General features: G+C 49.7%; 1 protein-coding gene across 1 annotated transcript in view; it reads left to right on the top strand.

The window, feature by feature from the left end:
• The window catches only part of LOC113407107 (MAP kinase-activated protein kinase 2-like), a 76,658-nt gene extending 55,505 nt beyond the window's left edge, over window positions 1–21,153 (top strand). Inside the window, exons 2-10 of the mRNA XM_026655158.2 lie at window positions 9,372–9,511; window positions 12,398–12,462; window positions 12,856–12,935; window positions 14,781–14,907; window positions 15,879–15,954; window positions 17,185–17,309; window positions 18,875–18,960; window positions 19,092–19,172; window positions 20,455–21,153. Coding sequence (XP_026510943.1) covers window positions 9,372–9,511; window positions 12,398–12,462; window positions 12,856–12,935; window positions 14,781–14,907; window positions 15,879–15,954; window positions 17,185–17,309; window positions 18,875–18,960; window positions 19,092–19,172; window positions 20,455–20,598 — 924 coding nt within the window. The 3' untranslated portion in view covers window positions 20,599–21,153. The remainder of the gene's footprint in view (window positions 1–9,371; window positions 9,512–12,397; window positions 12,463–12,855; window positions 12,936–14,780; window positions 14,908–15,878; window positions 15,955–17,184; window positions 17,310–18,874; window positions 18,961–19,091; window positions 19,173–20,454) is intronic.
• Window positions 21,154–24,680: the final 3,527 nt, after the last annotated feature.

The raw sequence follows: 24,680 nt of genomic DNA, 5'->3' as shown, positions 1-24,680 counted from the left end.
TGAGAAGCAAAGCAGGTCTGCTTAGGCAGAATGTCTTTTGCTGGGAACAACACAGTAAAGGCAGGAAACTGTTCAGCCTGGGAATACCTGGGTCAGAAGGCAAAGAGATGTGTGTCTCCACCCAAGCAGTGACGGGCAGGGGGGCCAGAATCCTGATTGGTGGTGCCCTTGCTGTACCATAGAGGGGAATACAAGTGCTGTGCCCTGAGCTCTGACTGCTTAGGCTCATGGTAGAGTCTGTGATCCTTTTTGCAAACGTAGGGTTGTTAAAATGCTATGTCCTGGCAAAATTCCAAGTTTCATTTTGCCTCCTTAAATTCCCCTTGTGTTTCCAGTGTCATACAATGTTCTGCTTGACGTCTGTCCCCGCCCCCTGTGCTGCATTGATATTAAGCGGCTGCCACGTTCTGCCCCAGAGGCAACTGCATTGGATGAAATGAATTGGTGTGTGCCCCTGTGAAATATATTGTGAGATACTGTCGGCCACCTGTGTGTGTGTGTGTGTGTGAGAGAGAAAGAAAGTTTATTTAGATGTGTGAGAAACCATAGGCTCAGGGTGCACTTGACAAAACTTCACCAAAAAAAAATCCCAAGTACATACAACACAATTTAACACGTCCCCGCTCCGTCAGTGAGCCAGGCAACTTAAAAACTCAAATCCTCTTTAGCGTCTCTCCAGCTGTAATACCCCCGTTGCACGTACACAGGCCCACCATTTTCATATGCTTGGGCCCCGGTGGGGGGGAGGGGGGGAGGGTAAGATCAGCTCTGCACTGTAAGCCATTAATAGCAACGGGGCAATTCTGGCAACTCCATCTTCAAAGGTCACAGGCTGGGATGGGTGGGCGGTGGGGACCGATCTATTTCAGACACTGAAAGAAGCCTCTGCACTGGCTTCCTCTTGTCTCTCATGACTCTGTTATTTCCTTGCTGTTTATAGTGTTGGTGCTTCCTGTTCTTTTATCAGCCTCAGCAGCACCCCCGAGCGAGTGCGCACAAGGGGGAGGGGTGGAAGCGATAACGGTTTTTTGGGGTGGGCTATTCCTGCCCCCCCCCTTAAATTCTGTGTATTTTAAAACGTCATGGCTGCCTCCTCAGAGAAACAAGAGCATCTGCCCTCCTGTCACATGGGGCTTGTTCGATGCCAGTTGGGTTTTGTTGCAGCATCAGAGCGCTCGTGGGAAACCGACAGCGGTGACGTGAGAACTGGAGGTTCCCAAGCCAGCCTGATGTCCCCAGGGTACCAGGTCACCCACGGGGGAAATCTCATGCTCTTTCCAGTCCAGTCCTGCTGTGCTGTGTGGGAGATTTTCTTCTCAATAAAGGGGGTTGGTAGAGAGTGTGTGTGAGAGAGGAAATGGACAAATATCAGAGCTGTGTGTATCGTGTCATCGGGGTGGGCTCACTACCCCCACTGATGAGAATTGACCAGGGGCGACCTGTACCCCTCCCAGAGCTTTGCTTTGAGTTTCCAGTTTGGCTGGTGCCAAAAAACTCCTGTCAAAACAGCTGTTTTGCCTGGTGTCTCTCACCCTCTACTGGTTAGAATCCGAGCAGCTGAAGTGAACTCTGGCATGGGCCCTTTACTGCTAACAGAGACTTTCCTTTAACTCAAGAAGGAGGATCAGAGTTCTGAACTTGCTCGCTGCCATGGTGTCTTCAGTGACCGTGGATTTGGTTATGATATGCATATGGATTGTCAGCAAGGGCACTTTTCTTTTTTGATGGCGTGGGAGAACAAGGTGAGGAGGGGGATGAGCAGAGGTTTTCCCCCAATCCCTACCAAAAAACCCCCCAAATGTAATGTCAGAAAGCAGCACGCACTGGAGTGCATTTCTGTTCTTTAAAGTGAGATCTGCTCAGCACAGGCTGGAGATGCTTTGGGGAGCGTTGCTGTGCTCTGATTCCTAGAGGTATAGTGCTGAGGCAGCGAACTTTCTTGGTGCCAGTTGCTGCTGAAATCCCTCAGCATGCGTGATGGTTTTATACACTCATGAATGAATTAGAGGCAGCCTGGCATATAGAAAGAGCAGCTTTGAACTCAGTTTCAATTTTTTATTTCTTTATTTGGACTAGTGCCCTAAAAGGAGAAGGTGAGTTTATCGCAAAAATGGGTTATCCTTTCTGTAGTTCACTGGGCTTCTGTGCTAAGGGGCTTGTGAATGGTGCGTGTGGTAGAATTGGCCCTGTGGTGCAATATGATTTTATTTCTAGGCTAGAAACAATTTCAGAGAGTACCCATGCTGTTGAAATCCAAAGTGGGGCAGAGATGGTCTCTTGGGCTTGGTCTGCACTTAAAACTTAAACTGGCATGTACACATCAGTCAGGGGGTGTAAAACCCACACCTCTTAGAATCATACATGTAGGACTGGAAGGGATCTTGAGAAGTCCTCTAGCCCAGTCCCCTGCATTCAAGGCAGGACTAAGTATTATCTATTCTAGGCCATCCCTGACAGGTGTCTGTCTAACCGGAAACATCGCTATGCTTATGAAACCCACCCTGTAGACACAGCTATGCTGACAGAAGGCTCTGTAGTGTAGACATAGCCTTGTTGGTTTTGTTTGTGCTTGTACAGTACAATGGGGCCCTGAACCATGACAGGGACTCCTAGGTGCTACTGCAATACAAATGATAAATTCAATCCTGTTTCTATTATGTGTAGCTGGGAATAACGTCTGGACTTCCATACATCGTGCTCTGGAGAGGGCTGCTGTTAAAAGGCCAGGCGGGGAAAGCAAAGATCCCCCCGCTTCCTAGTTTAGTTATTTAGGTCAAGTATCCCAGTGGAGTTGCCTCCATGTTCACCATTTCTCACTGCCACATTCTGGCAGGATTGGCCTTGGATATTGAGGTATGAGTGACCAAGTTATAAGTAATCAGGCTAATGGGATTAGGGGCCAGGTAGCCAAAGAGCGGCTCTTGGCTCCCCTCTCCCTGTAATGAAGTACAGGTTTTTATTGCAGGTTGGGAATTCAAACTTACCAGGCCAGATCTATACTAGGAACACTTTGCTGGAGACTGGTACATTACCCTGACAAAGTGCTCCTAGCGAGGATTCCATTTATACTGGCAAAATGGCACTTTCAGCAGGATAGCTTGTTCCACACATCCCCTCCCCTCTCGCCTCACCCACCCCGTGAAATAAACTGTAGAGGCAAAGAGTTTGGCCGGTATAATTGCATTTACAGTAGGGGTTTTTGCTGGCACAGCTCTGTCAGGGATCACACCTCTGCCCACCCTGTCTGACATAGCTATGCCAGCAAACATTTGTAGAGTGGACCCATTCATCGATCAGGGCACACGCAAACACATGCAAATATGGGGCGTGTGTGTGTAAGAGAGAGAGAGAGAGAGAGAGAGGTTAAAAACAAAACCAAAGCACATTCATTTACATGCCCAAGAGTTGCTGCCTTCTCTCTCTGTACAGTAGAGAAGCAATAACTGCCTCTTGAGGAAATGTCCTGCAGTAGCTAATGGAGAATCTTATTCCTGCTCTAGAAACTTGATAAGATGATTTGAAAACTCATAACAAGGATCTCGCTCTCGATAGGGCTTCAGGATTCCTATCCTGTTACATTCGTGAGGATTTGTCCGTAAGAGGTGGCATTTGTCTGCTCCTTGACTGTGCCTGGGAAATCCGCAGTGATCCTTTTGTTTTCTTAGCTGCTCCCTGGCCCCCAAGCCAGGAATGCACCATGCAGTTCTGTCTAATAGCCAGCCTAGGCTAGTGGCTTTTCCTTTTGTTTCCTCTTCTTCTCCTTTCTCCCTCGGGGAACCTCTTTGAGCCTGGAATGCAGGTTTGACAGTCTGTGGAATGTGCCTGGTCTCAGCTGGGGCCCCTAGCTCTGTGCGGAGTGTGTGTATACACGGTGGCTGGCTGTATCTGGGTAGGCTGTGGCTTGGTGCTGCATTCTTTCCAGGAGCTGTCATGCTGTTTGCTGACACTGAGTTGCCAGTTGCAGCTTGGGTTTCATGGAAGCTTTTCTGGCCGGCTTCTGTGCAGAGCCTTTAACTGAAAACTTTTGGCTTGTAACTAGAGCGGTAGGAGGCAGTGTCACCTCGTAGTTAGAGCAGGGGGTTGGGAGCTGGAACTCCCTGGTTCTATCCTCCACTCCACCACTGACTGTGTCAGACTTTGAGCAAGTGGCTTAACTGTTGTTGTATTACAGTAAGGTGACGAGATAGCAAGCGTGAAAAATTGGGACATTTCTTTTTTCGGGGTGGTGGTGGAATCGTGTGTATATAAGAAAAAGCCCCTAATATTGGGACGGTACCAATAATATCAAGACGTCTGGTCATCCTAAATGTCAGTAACATCACCTGCCCTGTTGTCTTGGATGCTGTACAAATACATAGCGAGGAGCTGGCAATCCAAACAGACAGGACAGACTGAGAGTGGGAGGGGAAACGGCGGAACAGAGAGAGGGTTAGTGGCAGAGCTGGGAATAGATTCCCATCTCCCAGTCCAATGCGCTGTCCATTAGACCACACTGCCTTATGTGCTGTTGGTATCACCCTCTGTAAAGTGGGGGATAACTGCTGCTGCTTGTCTGTGTGTGGAGGGGTGATATTTGGCTTTAACCTGGCAAAGGTCTTTTGGCTCTTTGGATGAAAGCCGTCACGGGAGTGCATCGTTGTTATTCCAAAAGTGTTGTGAAAAAAATAATTAAGCCTTCTTCAAGCCCAGGGTGCCATTTTTGCCTTGAGGGTGGCCGGAGTTGGTTATTCTGTTGGTGGTGTGAGTCGCTGCTCATGACCCAGTCTGTAGGTGAGCTTAGCACTGAAAGGCCTCTCGGCGGTTCTGACAGGCTTGCTTGAGGAAACCTGGATGAGATTAGAACATCGTTTTCGACCATGCGTGAGCCGAAGAGCTAGAGGTGGTGCAGCTTGGTGAGGCTGGCTCGAGCCTGGGAAACTGATTGGATGCAGGCCCTCTCCAACTGTACCGTATTGGCTGAGAGAGGGAGTGGGGGAGGTAGTTTTATTATTCCTGTTGTAAAATGAAGCCAAAATTGCTTTTTTTTTTCTGGTAAAAGAAAAGTCCCAGAATATGTCCCTAACCTTGTTCTATCCCCCACAGGGAGTCTCTTCCCTTAAGGGTGTAATACAGTCTGGCTTGCTGCTACACACCTAAGCACACACCAGTACACCACTGATGTTCTAGCTCATTGGTCTCCAACCTTTTTCGCCAGACGATGAGCCACGGAGGACCGTGGCGGCGGCCGAGCATCCGCTGAAATGCCGCCGACAAGTGGCAACGTCAATAGGCGTTGCCGCCGAAAATCGGTGGCATTTCGGCAGCGACGCCTCTGGATGACGCTGCTTCTCAGCGGCATTTCGGCGGATGCTCGTCCGCCGGCCAGTAAGCGTGCGCATTTAGACGCCCCGGCGGGTGCCATGGCGCCCGCGGGCACCGCGTTGGGGACCCCTGTTCTAGCTTGTGCCTTTCCAAACCACCGTTTGCCTGAAGCTTATGCCTTTATTCTCGATCTGAGGCCATGGGCTGCCGAAGGAGATAAAATTAGATGGGCAGCGTGTAAATCTGAACGGAGCTGAGCTTGGCATTTGAGTGTCCACACATGGTGAGTTTCCTAGGAAAGGGTAGGTAGATACCTCTCTGCCTGAGTTGCCCAGCTCTGGTGCTAAACTTTGCCATTAAACTGAAACGCAGACCCCAACAAGAGCCTGGATGCAGAATCAGCGAGACAACTATCCAGTCTACTTAACAGCATGCACGTAACAATGAGCCTTGAAATACTTGCTGGAGGCAGGGAGGGAGGGTATGTGGCTTTGTGTAAGACACGTTTGTTGTCTTGTATTTAGGAGTCCGCTGCATGTATTTAAGGCTGTTTATGTTGACAAACATGGTAATTACTAGACTCTGGCAGACTAGCAAATCTTTCCAGCACCGGAGAGCTGTGAGGAGCCTTTGTGGAAGTCAGGGGACTCCTTAAAGAGCTGTTGTCTCCTGCTGGAAAAGCTGAGAAACGTACTATTTAGAGAGAATCTTGCTTATTTATTTTGTCTTCCCCGGGCATGGGATGGTTTTTTTTATAATCTCTGGGGGAGGTGTAGCTAATGGGCTTTCTGTGTGGTGCTGAGGTGTGAGCTCAGGCTGTGCATGTTCCCCAACCAACATGAATTCTGTATGGTTGAGGTGTCCATAGCACCCAGTTGGGATATCCCAGGGCTCTTAATTGTGGATATTTAATGTTCCACATCCAGCGTAGCAATCTTTAAAGGGATCCATAGCAGCTAAAGGAACCCTCTCAAACGTCCCATCTGTAATTGCTAATATTTCCAATAGAAAATGGCTTCAGAAAATTAAAATTAAATCTTTCCCTCCCCTTCCAAACTTTTCATTCTTTCTGCCATTCCTTGGCAGCGTTTGAGGCATTTATCACTTCCACTAGATGACTGTACATGTCATTGCATCTCTCAAAGGGACCTGCCCCAGGTTTCACGGCAACTGAGTCAAGAAGAACCCAGGTTTCCTGACTCCCAGTCCAGTGGACCTTGCTATCTCCCACTTAACTGTGAGAATGTAGCAGGCTGTTATAGTTAATGGGCAGAACTGCTCAAAGCAGGTATGGTCTTACGCCCTGCTCTGCTAATAATCTGAGGTGATGCTAGTTACACAGATAAAGAAGCTTGTTTTTTAAAAGCATGGTTAACCTGCCTGTGTCCCTCTAAGCCGGGAAACATCAGCAGTAGCACTGAACACACAGGCCCAGATGCTCAAAGGTCCCATGGGAATTGGAAATTTTAATTTTTGACTAGAACAAACCCCTTGGAAAATGTTGATATGTAAACTTTCATTGGTGTATGTGTGTGTCTGTTTTTTTTTAACCAGCCATAGAGCTCTAAATTTTTCAGAGATCAAAATATTTCGTTGCTGTATTTTTGAAACTTTGAAAAAATCAATAAAAATAATTTAAATTCACACTAGCATTTTTTGCTGTTTATAACCAGCTCTAATTATTATGTAGAGGCTTGATACTTCTGCCACTGAACTGATGGGGCATTTTGCCTTCGACTTCAGTGGATGCCAGCGCAGTTCCCTATGTACCAAAAGCATAGTTCCCCTCCACCACTCTAGGTCCAGCCTCATAAATGCATGAAGGGAAACGTTTAGCCAATGTCCTTCAGTAGCCAGTGCTCCAATAACAGTAATTGGATGAGGAAGTTAGTTAATGTGCTCCAGAGAACTATTTTATTAAGAGCAATTATTGGGTAAATTGATGTAATTAAGGAAACCAGACTCGTGCAACTCAGCAAGATCCTAAATGGACCAATCCATGATGACCTTTCAAGTCATTGAATAGTAATACTCTCCTCTGATTTTTTTTTTGTACCTTTTTTCAGGTGTTTAATGGTGTAGTTGATGGATTCAGTATCTATCAATTGGCCTTTACTGTTGATTTGTCTGTAACATTGCTCTAATTTGGATCCAATGGACTGAATAAGCCCAGCAGAGAAACTTGTTTCATGAGGTCAGAAGTGTGAACCATCCGCCACGTATCACTAACCCACTGTGCGATCTTGGGAAAATCACTTTTCTTATCCATGCCTCAGTTTCCCCATTTGTAAGATTGGGATGATGATGATCGTGGCATACCTCAAAGAAGCGTGATGAGGCTTGAGGGCAGGTCTACACTACAGTGGGGATCGATCCACTGGCGGTTGATTTAGCAGATCTAGTAAAGACCTGCCAAATCGACTGCAGATCACTCTCCAGTTGACCCCTGTACTCCACCCCGACTCCGCGGTTATTCACGTAGCTGGAGTTGTGTAGCGTAGGTTGACTTACTCTGGTAGTGTAGACATAGCCTTAGCTTGCTCTGGTTTGTATGGGTCTTTGAGCTCCTCAGGGGAAAGGTGTGCGGCATAAGTGCAAAGCGTGACTTAAAAAAAACACCTCACTACGATTCTGCAGATGTTTATAATGTAGATTGATTTCTTTGACCAATACAAAGCTCAGGCCGCTGGGAGTGACGTGATGAACAGCTCCTCTACATGTGCTTGTGTGTACTTCAGATCAACAGAATGGCAAGAATTTTTATGCAGCCACTTTTTGCCACTAGATGGCACCGTCTGCCAGAGAATGCAAACAGCTGCTCTCTGCTGGACTCCATTTATGCAGCGTGTGCTGCACAGAGGGGATGGGTGTCAAAGGGCCATCAGTCCTATGGATGGACAGACCGTAAACCCCGTTAATATGTCAGGTGCTGATGTTATGTGAATGATTTTTTTTTCTGGCCAACCTTAAAGTCTGCTGCTAGCAGAGGCAGAGCGTATTGCTCCCTGAGCAGACAGGCTGGGAATGCGGTGGAGGTAGCTTCCTCTGCCTCCAAAAGGGGAGGGGTGTTGCATACTATGCTCAAGCAAACCTCCTCCTCCCCATCCTTGCATGTGTGGGGTCGTTGAAGGGAGCATTGAGCATCCCTCTGCCAAAGCGCGGGGGGTGGGGGGTAGACTCTGATCTGGGACCCCAGAGGAGGAGCCTTGTGAATTAGCGATTCAAATTATTTGCCAGGGAAGCGCTGTCCAAAATGTCACCCCTACCCCCTGCGTGTGAGTTGACTTATCCTGTCCTTTCATCACGGACGCTCAGTACCAAGGGTCCCATTGCACCCATCCTGCGATGCGGCCCAGTGGTGGGCTGAGATGTGGCACTTCTGGCCCTGACTTCACAGCTAAGTGTTGGGAGAGAAAGCAGAACGTACCAGGGTAACGTTGTCATCTGCCTTTGTTGGGTGTGAACAGTTGCAGTGTCTATTCCCAATAAAAATTAACTAACCCCTAAGGCAGGGTCTGGCTTTCCCTGGAGAGTGTCGATTATTATTTCCTTGTCGATCTAAAGATGTAGTAAGTGCAGGCCTCCTGCTGCTAGTGTAGACGTCCTTTACTTGCAAGTTCGGTTAATTTAAGGACACCTATTTCCCAAGTTACGCTCAAGCAGGAATTAATGCTCTTGACACAACTGTACACCTCTAATAGCTGTTGCGTTGGCGAGAAACCAAATGGCTGGAATTGCATATATCCTCCACTAGATGGCGCTCCAGGCATTGTATAGGGCTAGACTTAACTCACCTGTTGTTTTCTCATACCGCATAATAATGGATGAGAGTGCATCAGTCTCTGTTACTTTTGTCCTTCATGCCCCTAGTTGTATCTTTCCCTGATCTATCTGCAGAGGTCTAATAGAGATCACATGAAAGCTTTATTAGCAGAATATCATGGTGTTATGGCAACATCTCAGACCTTTTGAATCCAGAACCTTTTGTTCAAGTGTCTTGGACAAAATTGTGATTCTGGAAATTTTGCTGCATGAGGGAGAAAAGACTGAATTTTCCTTCTTTCTTTTAGATGCTGCAGGACTGCCCCAAAGCCCGCAGGGAAGTCGAACTCCACTGGAGGGCATCTCAGTGTGCCCACATTGTAAAGATCATTGATGTCTATGAAAACCTGTACCAGGGGAGGAAATGCCTGCTTATAATCATGGAGTGGTAAGTGTTGTGTGAGAGAAGAAACGAGCCAAATCCCTCCTCCCACTTGACCGCTTCACTTCTCTCAGGGGAGGCCGTCGCTCTAGAGATCTGTGGAAAATGCCTGGGAAATCTTAGGATATCAAGGATCATCTAAAAAGAACTGGTGCCCAGGCTCCCAGTGCCTCATACCATGTGTGTTCTGAGCATGTGAATGATTGGCCGCCAACACTTCTAAGTATCGGTAGCTGAAGGCTGGGCCATGTGCCTTTTGGAAAGGCCATGTCCCATGGATTCACAGGATTTACCTCTGACCCTGCCATCACATTAATTCAACCATTTTGAAAGCAGCACGGTGTATTGGTCAGAGTACGTGGCTGAGGGCCAGGAACTCCTGGGCTCTGACACCCCGGGTGGTTCTATGCAAGTCATTTTACCTCTCTGTGCCTCAGTTTCCTCATCTGTAATATGTTTTTTTTTATATATATATACTTATTCACCTCTCGGCGTGAAAATATTCCTTAACGTTCATAAAATGCTTTATGATCTTTGAACTGAAACAGAATTTGCTATAGAAATGCACAATATGTTTTATTATAGCCCTTGAGAATTGTTATGTATGAGGTGGGAAGGGGCTGTTTGATTTCTAACCTCAGTGTGTAGGGGGAGTTCTTGTAATGACTGAGGCGGCGATGGTAGGGGGGAAATGGCCTTCTATGATCAGGGAAAAACAAAGCCACTGAGAGATGTAGTAGTTCGGCATTCAAGAGCCAGATTTCCCAAGTGCTCAGCACCCAGAACTGGGGCCGGAGTGTGAGCTGCTGGTTGTGGAGTCATTTGGAAAACCTGTAGCTAGGTAAGCAGGCGTATGGCCCATGGATCCTTATTCTTGTTGTAACAGAACCCATCATATTCTCACATGCAAAGAGTTCTTCATAAACCAGACCTGCTTTTGCCATGAAAAAGGTGTTGGTAACTTTTGAAGTGCCAGCCGTGCTGTCATGTGTGGGGCTGAGCTGGTCGTTGGGCAGCAGTGGCTGTCAGACCAGGGGTACACCACCGGCAAAGAGCAGGGAAGAGAGTGACAGGCTGGTGTTCACAGCAACGTCTGAGCGAGTCTGGTGCTCTCAGAAGTTTGATACGAGGAGGGAGGAATGAAGGGGAAAGTATCGAAACCACATCCCAACCGCAGCTGTGATTTTTAATGCAGCTTCCTTGCCAAAACCTCTCCCGTGGCAGAGGCCAACAGGTTGTCAGGGGGCGGGGAGGGGGAGACGGAGGAGCAGTTCAGGGTTTGCAAAGGTTAGGCTGCTGCTATGTTGCGCAAGAGCTTTCTGAGTTCTCTGTGTGGGAAGATGCTTCCGACACTCGTGCTGAGATCCTGGGTGTCCGCAGGCAGAGAAGGTTTGAGCAGCTCATCTGTACACGTGGGGAGACAGCGACGTCTGAATGAACAATAGGAAGCTGGTCACTGTGCTGTCAAATGCGCGTGTGAAACCAGTTGAAGCATTGCTTTAATAGCCACCTGCTATTTTAAAGCTAGCCTGAGCGTGATGGACTGGAATAGGCTTAGATACTGCCAGGATGGGCCCTGTATAAGATGGAAAGTAACCAGAGAGGAAACAGACACGGTTGCAGTGTCCCATACATCCCTGTGACTCAGGTCTGTTCGTGTCTCCGTTCAGATCCGGGGCGTTTGTAACTCAGTACTTGGCTGTGAAGCTCTTAGCATGGGCACAAATTCTCTCTCCTTTTCTGTACCCTCTATCACATAGCTCGGCTCCATGTTCGTTATTTGTATCGGGGATAGTGCCGAGAAGCCTGTTCGAGATTTGGGCCCCATTGTGTTAGTCGCTGTGTGGACACGTACCAAGAGACAGTCCCTACCCCAAAGAGCTAGACAAGACAAAGAGAGGAAACCTCGTTTCCTGTAGATGAGGAGCGTGGGCACAGAGAGGCTAAGTGGCTTGCTCAGGGTCACTCAAGGAGTCTGGTAGAGCTGGGAACTGAGTCCTCAGCCAGGGCTTTAGCCCCAAGACCTCTGTATCCATCTGGCTGTTGGAGGAATACCGAAGTTCGTTTTGTATTCAAATATTTTAGCTGCATCGTTCACTCTGCATAACTTGGGCTAGTGGCTTCAAAAGCCAGAGCTCTTCAGGGAGACCAACGCCCCCGGGCTGAGGCCTGGGGTCTGTGAAATCAGTGGGAGCTGCCGGGGGCAGAGCTTCTTTGAGCACCAGGGTGCTGCTGTGTTTTGTCCCATTTGCCCTTGTGCTCAGTCAGTCTGCCGACTGCCGGCCACCCAGCTTGTCAGGTGACTGACTGGCATAGGAGCTTGTGCTGTGGTGTGACCTGAGCGCACAGGCTGGGTGGAACTCTGAGTTCAATGCCTCCTTGCTTGTGTGGTTGAATGTACCTCCGGTGGCTTTTGCTGAAAAGTAGGCCAGCGAGGCTGGGAACTTTCGGCGTTTCTAGAGCAATCTGTTCTCTTTATTGTAAAGGTGCCTCTGTACGGTTGCTCTCATGTGGCCAGGAAATCCGCAGGTGCTGGCCCATTGCCTGCCTGCAGCGGAGGGAGTCCTCTGCTATGCAGTCTCTCTTGGCTGCTTTCTGGAGAAGGGAGAGAGGCCTGGAAATGGAGGGGGTGCAAAAGGGGCAAACCTGGAGGCGGGGTATGGGAGGAAGGGAGGTTAATCTCCCTGAACTTGGAAACAAAGCCAGAAATGTTGCAAGATCTCTCACCCCTTGCAATGTGTATTGGGGCTTCTCCCCAAAGCTCGGGGCAGCGACTCCTGGCCGTGCTTGGCTTGGAATGATCAGTGAGGATTTTGAAGGCCCGCTGGAGAGGCCTGATGGGTGGGGGAGGTAGCGGCTAGACCTTTAACTCCACTTGTTTCTGTATTTCAGCTTGGATGGTGGGGAGCTCTTCAGTCGAATTCAAGATAGGGGAGACCAGGCCTTCACGGAACGGGGTACGGAGGCTTTTTTTAAACCCCTTGGCTGTTTTATGTTGGTTGAGTGAAAATGTCTTGCCTTAGAGCTGGTTGGAACTTCTGCAACCAGACGTTTGACTGCCTACTAAACAGTCTAGGGTCAAAGCCAGTGGCTGGTGCTCCCCCAAATCGCTCTTATTGGGAGTGATTGTAGCAGGTCTACTCTCTTCGCAGGCAGGTCCCATGTGAAGAACCCTGCTCGGAAAGGGAGACTTCAGGCACAAGAGCTTCTTTGCTTTCTGACTCTCAGAGGGTTTCTCTGCGGTGCTCTCCAGCTCTTGCCTTTAGGGATGCACTTGTATCACCTTGGGGGTGGCTTTACTTTGAATTGCTGAGGTTTAAATACTTTTAAATTTTCTTTAACTCCTCTAGAGGCTTCAGAAATAATGAAGAGCATTGGAGAAGCCATCCAGTACTTGCACTCGATTAACATAGCACACCGGGATGTGAAGGTACTGCGCGCCTAGCGGATGCTAGAGAGTGTTTCCAAGGTCTTTGCCCCTAGCGGAGGGCCCTCTGCTTGCACGACCCCCAGTGTCCTGGCCCACATAACGTTGTACAATCCAGAGGAGTGCTGCAGCCACTCCCTAGATTGCATTTAAGAGGCCCACTGAGGTTAACCGGCCTCAAATAACTCGTGCTTTTTGAAAGGCAGGAGAATGCGGGATGGGGAGGAAGAGCAGTGCGGCTCATGGCTCCTGTTGGCTCCTTTCAAACAAGAGCTGACCACTGTGCTCTTGTACTTCTGCCTCCGTCACTGTGGGGACGTGACACTTCAGATCAGGAGCTGGACCCTTCCAACGTGGGGGTGTTTGGACCATAGGTTTTCGGTCTGGGCACCATCTCTCTGTACGTGTCTATGGGAACGACCTCCGTGAAAGCAGAGGTCAGCTGGGGAAAACGCCAACCCACTTCAGCTCCGGCTGGCCTTTGGGTTTCATTGCAGGCTACCTGCAGAGATCAATCAGAGCCCATAATGGAGACGGTGAGATGGTGGCTGGTTTGGCTTAGGGGGAAGTGGATAACTTGCTGAAATTGAAGTCTCCTCTACTCTGGTGTGTGGACCTGGCCCTTATCATTTCCCCTGCCCTATAGGGTGAAGTCCATTGAAACAATGAGGTCTTGTAAAAATGGCATTTCCTTTCTGTAAGAGCAGCAGAATTCTTAAAGGGTGCGGTTTGTATTGTTCTAGAATTCACTTGTAAGCAGGCAAGACTTCCTTGTTCATACGGTCTTGTATTTTCATATAGCATCTGTCATCCCAAAGAGCTTTGTATACTGGGGTGTGGTGCCGTTGAGAAACAAAAACCCTCCATCCACCTCTGAAATGCAGCCACCCCACAGCAGCTGTTCCGCAGTCGCACGACACCGCTGCCCCGGGCAGGAAGCGAAGAGGAGTCCCACGTCCAAATGAAACCACGGGGAATTTTGCAGAGGCAGAATATAGTTACTTTGATTGGCATTTTCCCAGGGAACTGGGGCTAAACACCCCCAGTTGGCAACAGATTTACAAGTTGCAAAGGTGCACGCAGTTCCCTGAGAGATGCAGCTTCCTGGTTGAGGAGATTATGGTGTGGGAAGGGGCGGAGAGAGCGCTGTCAAGAGAAGCATGAAGACGGAAGATCTAAAATTGTGTTGGGGAAATCAGTGCAAGTTGTCTGAATAGTACTAAGCCCCTGGGGCAAGGGATGGGTTCAGGAAGGGCTTTGTGAGACTTGCCCTTCCCTATTGATTATACAACTTCACACTGCCAATGTCCGCACCCCTCCTGTTAGCTCTTCAGTGTCAATTGGTGTGGGAGACAATGCTCTCTGCAGAATATCCCAGGTCTCGCTCACTGGCTTATAACCCATCTCAGAAGTTGTAGATCCTTACCTGAATGTGTTGGGGTTTATAGAACTGGCCTGGAAGTCACACTAACCATGCCATATCTTCACACTTCTGCTTCTGGACCTAGCTAGGATCTGGAAGGCTGAGGGGTGCGAGTGGGGAGAGAAGGGATGATTCTGGGATCTCTGATACGAGACCCACTTCAGCTGTTACAAATCAGGTCTTGCCCGGGTGGGGGGGGAGAAATCAGGCAGAAAATTGCCGAGAGTTGAGCTGCAATGGGGTGGATGGAATCCTCTCTGGCTAAGTTCGAACCACATGGCTCCCGCTGGTATGATCATGGTCAAATCTTCAGTGACTCGGACATGCTGGCACTGTTCTAATGCTGCCCCTGGCTATGCGAGAGGTAGGAGCCCGGAGGACTTGGCCAGCGCTTAGTTTGCTTTTTATTCATTGTGTTTTCACAGCCAGAAAACCTCTTGTACACCTCGAAAAGGCCCAACACTGTACTGAAACTCACCGATTTCGGCTTTGCTAAAGAAACCACCACACACAACTCCCTGGCCACACCGTGCTACACACCTTACTACGTGGGTAAGTCGCTGGGGAAGCTGAGATGCCTCGCCCCCTTCCAGGGAATGGGGATTGCAGGCATCCAGAATCTTCCGGTATTGCTGCTGTTTTGTGCGGGGAAGGCCTGGAGCTGTGGATTCAGAGACTGTAAGGCCAGAAGGGGACCATCTAGTCTGGTCGCCTGTATATAACACAAGCCAGAGAACTGTACCCAGTAATTCCTGCATCAGGCCCATAACTTCCATTTGAACTATAGCTGTAATGGGTTGTAGGGTTGGGCCTGAGAAGCAGAACTCTGATCCAGACAGTCCCATTGCTTTGGGGTGTTTGGATCTGAAGTTTCGGTATGGGCTCCAGAGCTGGAAAGGCTGTGGGTTCCCAGCCCTGCTGCCGTGTTAAGATCCAAACTCCTCAGCTGGACAACCCAGGGGACTGGTTTGACGGCAGACATGCCCTGGAGATCTGTTCCTCTGTGGTCCCTGCTCAGGAGCTGATGGTGACAATTATAGCCAGGTGTATTGCAAATGCCATCCCAGGTCCCGTGCCAGGTGAGGTAAGCAGGGCAGGGGCATATGTATCTCCTCTTTCTGCAATGCACCTCGCACACATCAGGGCATTGTATAAGCAATTCACAGTGTGGGCACGTGAGACTCTTCCTGGCACTTGCCCTACACAGCTCTGTGAATGCCCCTCTGGCCTGATGTGTAGCACCCCTTGCTAGTCTAGTCCTGGCTCCCCCCGCACAGCGTGGCGAGGAAACCTATATAATTAGGTCCTTTCCAAGAGCAGGGCTTCTCTGGAGCAGTTCATCAACTGCGCTAAGCTGCGTCTACTGTCAAATGGCTCAGGATTGGGGTGATTGGTCCATCAAACTCATGGTCTCAGCCTGCGTTAGAGCTCCTCCCTCCAGAGGCATCACTTCTGTGTTTGACCCCGTAGCCTCCTTGCACAATGTCTCTGACTGCCTTGTGAATTTTTCTTTCTTTCCTCAGCCCCGGAGGTGCTGGGCCCGGAGAAGTATGACAAGTCCTGTGACATGTGGTCCCTGGGCGTCATCATGTACATTTTGTAAGTGAGCGGTTTCCCCTGTACCATCCTGATGAGCATCGCTCATGCGTAACCCAGGGGAGCTGCAGCTTCCACCCTCTCAGTATCTGTCCCCAAGCAGGCTCGCAGGGCGCTCCCTGGGTGAAACATGCAATGTCCTTTCCCGGAGTCTGGCCAAGCAGCATGCCGGGAAGGCTGCACTAGGTGCATGTGTAAACATCTGACTTCCTTCTCCTCCTCCTCCACTGCAGAAAGACACCAGCCTGGGATGGTTCCCTGTGGACCCCGCCTTGCTGTTCAGTGCGTGCTGACTGACCCAGACCTACCCAGGACAAATGACTCTCTAGAGCAGTGAAATGACATGAATATTAGAGATGGGGGCAAATCTATTGGGTCACGTAGGGCACGTCTACACTGGAATAAAAGACCTGCGGCACGGCCGTGGCTGTCCGGGGACAGCTGGCATGGGGTACGGGGCTATCAATTGCTGTGTAGAAGTTTGGGCTCAGGCTGGAGCCGGGCTCTGGGACCCCTCGCCTCTCTTGGGGTCCCAGAGCTCAGACTTCAGCCCAAGCCCAAACGTCTACACAGCAATTTTAGAGCCCCGTAGCCCCAGTCCCGCGAGCCTGAGTCAGCTGAGCTGTGCCAGCCGTGAGTGTTTAACTGCTGTGTAGTCGTACCTTTAGGGCCAGACTTTTAAAGGTATTTGGGCACCTAAAAACACAGAAGAGTCTAATGGGATTTTCAAAAGCACCTGGGCTCCTAATTCCTGTTCAGATTACTGGGAGTTAGGTGCCTAGGTGCTTTTGACAATCCCACTAGGTGCCTATCTGCATATTTAGGCACCTAAATACCTTTAAAAATCTGGCCCCTAGTCTCTCTAGACCAAGCCAGTGCAGGATTGTTCCCTGTCGTACAGTGTCTGTCTAGTGCTCAGCCCGGCCTATTTGCAAAGCAATGGGGTTCCCGCGCGCCCCTTGCAGAAGTATTCCAGAGACTAACAGATCTCCCTGCTGGGGAGTTTTTCTTGTTTTAGGCCTAAAATTTCCCCTTTCTTAGATTGATCTCATTACCCTCATAGAGGTAGGGATAACCCACTTCAGCTATCCAAGGGTGCTGTTGGGCAAGCTAGCCAGAACTGACCTCAGCTTATAATACAAGCAAGGAAACTTGATCTAGTAAGTTTCTAACGCAGTCTAAAGGATTTCCCCTCTGCAGATCACTTCATTACTTTCTCTCTCTTTGGCTTAGGCTGTGTGGGTATCCCCCTTTCTATTCGAACCACGGTCTGGCCATTTCTCCAGGCATGAAAAAACGGATCCGAATGGGCCAATATGAATTTCCCAACCCTGAGTGGTCAGAAGTGTCCGAAGAAGGTAAAAGCTGTGGCAGAGTGTCTGCTCCATGAACGTGTGTGTCCCCGCTACCCGAACATAATTGCAGAAGCCGTGCCTGGACCGCCTGCGGTGAAATCCCAAGGGACTGGGTGTTCCGATATTGGCAATGTGGTTTCCCTTTCCTGGGGCGTGTCAGGCGTGTAGCTATAATGCCCAATGGGAAAGCTCAGCCTGTGCGTGCCTGCAATCTCCAGTTGTAGAACAAGGCCTTGCCTAACATGGGGATTTGCCCTATTGCAGCCAGCAGAATAGCTGTACGGGTGCAGGCCCCTAGTGTAGACAGGTGAAGCTGTAACTTACGCTGGTGCCGTATATCCCATTTGAACAGTGGCTTTGCCTGTCTATACTAGGGCTTAGCACCTGTCACAGTTCAGGGCTGCTGCATTAATATTCCCCCTCTATGGTCCTCCAAGGGCACCCCCTCTCCGGTTCCTGGCTCCCCCGGCCATCACCTCTCTTGAGGGGACCCGCGTCTCTCTCCCTCCTGACTAGGGTATTTCCAGGCTGAATGGCTCCCTGCTTTCATCGTGTTACTTCCAGCAGAGACAGGCTGCCCAAGCACAGCTGTCTTGGGTTGTAGCCCACGAAAGCTTATGCTCTAATAAATTTGTTAGTCTCTAAGGTGCCACAAGTACTCCTGTTCTTTCTCCAGAGATGGTTAACAGTGTGGCTGCCCACAGCTGGAGACACCACACAGCTCTTTTTATGCAAGTGTCTTTTATTCTTAAGGTAAAAATGTTCCCGGGAAAACATGTTAAAAACAATACCCCCCCCCCCCACTTACTATTAATTCTTAAGGTAAAAATGTCCCCGGGAAAACACGTTAAAAACAATACCCTGCCCCCCCTCCCCCACCCCACCACACACACACACACACACTTACTATTAAGCTTAGCGGAGTTCACCCCAATCCAAATAGGGGTTCTGGCAGGAGCAGTCCTTCAGCACCCCAACCAAGTGGTTTCCTTGTGGCTTCAAGTTCACCACAGCGTAGAACAAGCACACAGTCTGATGGGCCCAGTCCTTCCTACTCTTCACTAAGGATTGGGGCCCTCTGTGGACCAGGGGGCCTGTCTGTTTGCTGGATCAGGAGGAAGGCCCTGAGCTTGGTTAAAATGAAGTTATTTATCCAAAAATCCTTTCTTTGTTTCTTGGTCCCTTGAGAATCCAGTCAGGACTAGTATAGGTGCACCTCTCCAGGGGGGTGGCTTCAAGGGGCTGATAAGGAGAGTAGTTACTTTAGCATCCCTCTCCTCCTAGAGAAGGTACATACAATTCTACAATAACATTCACACGATTCCCTGTTTAATAACAGTGGACTCCAAAGGTATTAACCCTTATTTAATAAGGTTTGTCCAGGATATTACAAGATACTATCAGTCTGTCACAGCACCCATGGCTTCAACTGGTGCAAATCCCTGGTGTAGACCAGGCCAAAGAGACCAGCAGAGGTTCTGGTGGTTGCTAGGGCATAGCGTACCCTTGGGGAGAATATATATCCTAAGTGCTGCTTTTTATTAACACCTCCCTATCTCCCTCTCCAGTTAAACAGTTGATCCGGAACCTGCTGAAGACGGATCCGACCCAGCGCATGACGATAACGGAGTTCATGAACCACTCCTGGATCATGGTAAGTGCGTGGCTTTCTAGAGGTGAGACACAGAGCCCCAGAAATGGGGCAGCTGCTGGAACTGAGAAGCGGGACGGCAGGGACTTTTATTGGAGGCTCATCCTTTGTCTCTCTTACCCTCCCCTCTAAAGCAATCGATGCAGGTGCCCCAGACGCCGCTGCACACTAGTCGAGTCTTGAAAGAAGAGAAAGACTTGTGGGAGGACGTCAAGGTAAAAACTCTGAATCGCTTCTGCCCCTGACCCACCTCTGTTCCAGGAGGCACAGCTGGTACAGCCTGCTCTCCAAGTGCCTCATCTCAGTGGACATAAACATCATGCTTGGCGAGGCTGCGGGGAGCCTTTGGGAACTGGAGCCAGGTCACTGGCCCCTGCCAGCTGTACCCTGCGCCCACCTGGAGTAGCTTGCAGGATCCGGGCCTTGATTTGCTGTACTAAATTTAGTGCTAATAAAGCTTCCGTACACAGAACCTGCATGGGAGAGAAGAGAGTATTGGGAGGGACGAGCTGCTTTTCACAGCCCGTTTCTATTTGAGTCCTGGAAATAGGAAATTAGTGAAATCAAAGGGCTGGAATAATTTTGTATCCACACGCTAAAAAAAGAAAAAGTGTAAACTCGTGATTAGTGGCCGTGCAAAGCCTTTTCTCCTCTCTTTCCCGCCAGCAGCCTTGGTGTGGTGTTGGCCCTGGCTGCGCTAGTAATGACTGTATTGTTACTGTAGCGTGTTTTTTGGCTGGGTTTCCAACCTGACCTGGAGGCATGAGTGGATGATTGTCTTTGTGGCCTCTTCAATCCTCTGCACATCTGCTGAGGCTGCTAATAAAGGTGTTTCTGTCTGTGATGTGAGCCTGAAGAACGGCATGGAGGCGACCAGCTAATTTCACTTGCTGTGGACCACTAGACCGCTGTTGGATAGTAACAGGGATCAGGTTGGGGAACGGCTGGCGCGGTGTTGTGTTGGAAAGGGCTACTTGTCCACTAGCAACCGAGCCACAGACCACCAAGTATGAATGTTTAGTGGTATGTGAAATCATTTGGTCCAAGGAACAAGATCTAGATTATAGGGTGAACAAGAGCCAATGGCTGGATGTTAGAAGCTAGAGAAATTAAAGCGGGAAACAAACCACAGATTTGTAACCGTGATGGTAATGAACCACTGGAACAGCTTCCCAAGAGACGTGGTGGATTCTCCATCGCTAGACTTAAAATCAAACTTGGGATGCCTTTCTAAAATGATGTGTGTGTTCAATGACATATGAATAGAACCATTGGGTGAAAGTCTCTGACCTGTGCTATACGGGAAGTCATATGATCACAGTGGTCTTGTCTGGCCTTAGGATTTATGAATGTCTTGGGTAGGGATACACGTGTGTATAGGCATGGACAATGGACATGGGCCCACACATGGGCATGGGCCCAAGCCCAGGGGTTCTAGCACCAATGTCAGATGCCCCCATTGCTAACCAGGCCCTGTATTTTACTTGGTGTTTCTAGGAGGAGATGACGAGTGCCTTGGCCACCATGAGAGTAGATTACGAACAAATTAAGATAAAGAAAATCGAAGACTCCTCCAACCCTTTGCTCATGAAGAGACGAAAGAAAGCGAACCCCTCTGAGCCGACAGCACTCCCCCACTGAGGGCCCCCTCTGAGCCCTGCCTGGCCGTCGAGAAAGCAATAGTATATATATATTTTTTAAGAAAAGGACAAAGACGGACTTCATCAAACATGTGGAACTCCGACATTTATACCAGACGTGTTGTTTTTTAGCTACCCACCCATGTTTCTGGCCTTTTTGGCGCAGGTGAGGAGATGGCCCCTGTGAGATACACACATCTTTATTTTTGGCCTGAGAGTTGAACAGCTCCGGTAATTTGTATTTTTTTTTTTTTTTTGGTTAAATATTTTTTTCCTTCTTCCTTACAAAGACATGGAAATTCCTGTGGCGACCTTTTTAGGGTATATAATATATAAATATTTTTTAAAACTACTGTAATGCTGAAACCCAGACAGTATGTTTCCCGTGCGAAGCGCTGGTCTAGAGACGAAGGCTTCTGGGCTGTTTTGCCTAGTGCTGATGGATTAACCCCTCAGGTGAGCCTCTGGTAAACACAGGCTGAAGCAAAGAGGCTCAGGGATAGGAACATACTGTGTGGCTTCTAGTCCCTTCCACGCTCCTTTTCTTAATTTCTCTTCGGGGCTGGTGGTTTGGGGGGGGTCTTGGGAGAGCCTGTGGATTTGGAGCACCTTTTCAGGCCTGGAAAATTTCTTTTTAAAGGCGTCGTGGCACAAATCCTCACTAAACAGGAAGCCTTGACTCTAACGGTGCATGCACAGGGTTATTTTCAATTACCATTGTGTGTGTCTGGGTTGTGTGTGTGTGTATACGTCTGGGGGGAGTGTAGTTTGTATGTGAGTCCATGCACGCACTGGGGTGTTCTTTCTGGATGAATATGTGGGGTCTGTAACATGCCTGGAATTCAATTCTGATCTCAGGGGACTTTCTGGGGGAGGGATGACGATGCCGCTAACAAATTCACTACAGCCACCCCAGCCTTCGTGGGATTAGACCAGAAGCACCTAAAGCAGATGCCCCGTTGTCCAGTTTTCATTACTGTCCCATGCTGTGAGCGCCGAGCCCTTTGCAGGGTCCTGCCCTGTCTTTCTCTGGGCTCCCGTGCCCTTGGCTTGCTGTGCTGAGCACGGCAGTCCAGAACTACCACTTAGCATCAAGTTGCACCTCTTCTAAACCTGCAGCGGAGGTGAAAGCAGACAAGGACAAGCCCCCCTGCAAGTCCCCCTCTCCTCAGGGGGCCCCAGCACTTACCATTGAGCCTGTGGGAGGCCAAGCCATTTCACTCACCCCAACTAACCTATTACTGCCCCACTCTGATGTGGGAAACACACTTACCCCGCATCGGGGAAGCAGGAGTCAAATGGGGCACTTCCTCCCCACCCCCTTTCTGAGCCATCTGGCTGGTGACTGCTGTGGATTTCAGTTCCTGCAGTGCTGCGGCATTTCCTTAAGCTCTTCGGCTGTTACTTACCCCCTGTGGCAAGAATTCACTATGGGAAGAAGCCGATCAAGGTCCCACCAGGAAAACCAGCTGACTCAGGCATGGATGGGAGAAATTGGGAATGTATCTAAAAGATCAGTCGGGCTTCAGTCTTGTTCAAAGCTTCAGCTGGGGCTTGAGCACTGAGCCCTTCCCTTCCTTCTCCTCTCCCTGGCACCCCGGGCTCACAGCGAGCTCCCCTCTGAATCCCATCCCTATTTGCCCACATGCTACCAAAGGGGAAGGCAGTCCCTGACTTCATCTGCGCCCCCACCACCTCTCCGCTCCTGGTGGTGTTTGCAACCAGTCTCTACTCCTGGGAGCAGAATAGCTACCCTGAATTCTTTAGTCTGATTACCCCCCCCCCCTTTGTCACATTGTTTCACTGCGTTTTAATGTGTTCAAACAACAAACATTTTTTATGGAAATGTTTAGTTTTTAGGTGACATTTTAGGCACTGTATGGAATTTGAATTTGTTTTAAAGACAAGTTTATTTTATTTTATTTTTATTTTATTTTTTTGTCTGTTGGCTTATACTAATCCTTCTGGTCTGCTTTTCCCTCTTTCGGATTAAAGACACTTCATGCGTCCCGCAGTCTTCCTCCTTCTTGCGTGTGTGGTAGAGTGGAAAGCGTCTTGTTACTCCAGATTGGCTTCTGGTGATCTTCACAGGGCAGAACTCAGGACTTCATGTTTTCCCCAGAGGGGCTGGGCACAATGCGGGGTGGGATTCACCCTGTGTCTGAGCGAAAGCCGAGTCAAGTCCAGGGAAAAACGCACTGACTCTGGCTCCAGCTCTCCAGGCACAGGGCCTATGCACCACTTATATTGATGGCTTGAGTGGGATTGGAGTGTGCATAGACCTTGCTCTGGCTGTTTGCCCAGGGTGGATTTTACTCCATTGATTTCAGTTGGAGCTGTGCGGGTGCTTGGTTTTCCTGCAAATCAATCCCTGATGTGGCCATTGCCACTGCTCTGTGCAGGTGGGACTCTGGTAGCCCATGTGGAGCTCAGAGCAGGTTTCAGGCCAGAGTGTCTTCATTTACCCTGGCTAAACAAACACTGGTTCAAATTTTTTTCTTTTTTTCCTGCATCATACTGTGCCCCTGGACTCTAATTCCCTCCTCCCCCTACCCCCCCTTTGCAGAGGGGATGGATTTTGCTCAGAGGTGAGGACAGTCCTCGCGGCTGGTGCTCAAAGCAGTAGAATTACAGGGGTGGGTTAGCTCAGAATCATCCCCCTCCCTTGTCATTGTGCATGGAACATTGCGCTGCCAAAACCCTTTTGGGTTGGGGGCTGAGTGACTTGGGGCCCAGTGCGAAGTTCTGATCCGATTATTGTGAAATGGTGGGCGTGGGGAGGGGAAAGTTGTATGCACTCATATTCTTACCAAGTGTTTGCAAGTGGCTTCCTAGTTCACCCACCCCACGGTGGGACAGGGGCTGGACCCGGAAGTGGCGGCTTGATGGGACATGGCATCGGCAAGTAGTACACGGAAGAGCCAGCAGAGGGAGTCGTTCATCCAACGTTGGCTCAGCTCCCGTAATAGTTTGATTTTCAGCCACATCTGAAGCTGGGGTATAGAAAGGGGAAGGGGACTAACCGTGCACCGGAAGAGGGTCTCAGATGCTCACAGGCCAGCTGCAGATCCTGGGGGAAAAAGCTCCTTTCCTTTGTGGGATTCATTTGCCCGCTCTCTTTGTATGGATGATTGGAGACGGGACACATCACGGGACAGCAAAGGCAGTTAGCAGTGCAGCTGGTGCTGGTCTTTCCTTCTGCTGGGAGAGGGCGGAGGGGGTCTGAACAAAGCGACCGGCTCCGCTGGCGGGCGAACGTGGCCCCTCGTGCTAGGCAGCTCTTCGGAAACTCTCCAACCTTGGGAGGCTGCTGCAGCTCAGCTGCTCGGCTCGAAGCTGTCTCTGCTGCTGCCAGTGAGGCAGGCACCACCATGCACACAACCCTGGGGCTGCCTCTGCAGCAGATCTCTCTGCCTTTTTTTTTTTGGCGGTTGCTGAGTCTTCCTGCTGCGGCCAATGACGTGAAGAGGAGAAAGTCCCGGGGTCCACCAACGCCCTCCTGGGCTTCAGCCAATAAAAGTGTTGTGAGGCTAACCATACTAACAATGGTGAGGCACTCGGAGGCTATGGTAATGGGAGGTAGACAGGTACCTAAGAGAGACGGGGGGTGACCTACTCATGGCATGGTTATTTCTCTCCCAACCGTTGCTTTTTAATCTGAACCTGCCACTTGAGTTCTTTGCTTCCGTCAGTAAACTCTGAGGAAACTGATGGGACAAAGGCCAGCTTGGCAGTGCTGGGTTTTTATAAGAAGGTACCAAGCAGAAGTTCAGGGCAGGGAGCAGCAGTGGCTGTGGTGTAGGGCAGAGAGCCCTTTGGCACAATGCAGTGGACTATCAGAGGTCCGTGGGTATGAGCTCTGCGGAAGGCTATGGGCGAGAACAGCCCCCCACTCACTCTGACTTTCAGCTTCCCGTTGGCTGAAGCGTGTTTGGTCGGGGGCGGTGAGGTCAGTTCAACTCAGTTTGACCAGCTGGGAATGGTTCCAGTTCTCAGGCTTCCTACTGGGCTTTGTGCTCTGCTTTGACCCAGAAGAGGGCAGGTGTCTTGGTGGTTGATGGACTGGGTTGGTTTTGGTTTTTA

The sequence above is a fragment of the Terrapene carolina genome, unplaced genomic scaffold, assembly GCF_002925995.2.
Source record: "Terrapene carolina triunguis isolate 2854851 unplaced genomic scaffold, T_m_triunguis-2.0 Scaffold198, whole genome shotgun sequence".
In the NCBI taxonomy this organism is placed as follows: domain Eukaryota; kingdom Metazoa; phylum Chordata; order Testudines; family Emydidae; genus Terrapene; species Terrapene triunguis.
The sequence above is the reverse complement of the archived record's forward strand: the minus strand, read 5'-3'. Positions and strand labels throughout refer to the sequence as shown.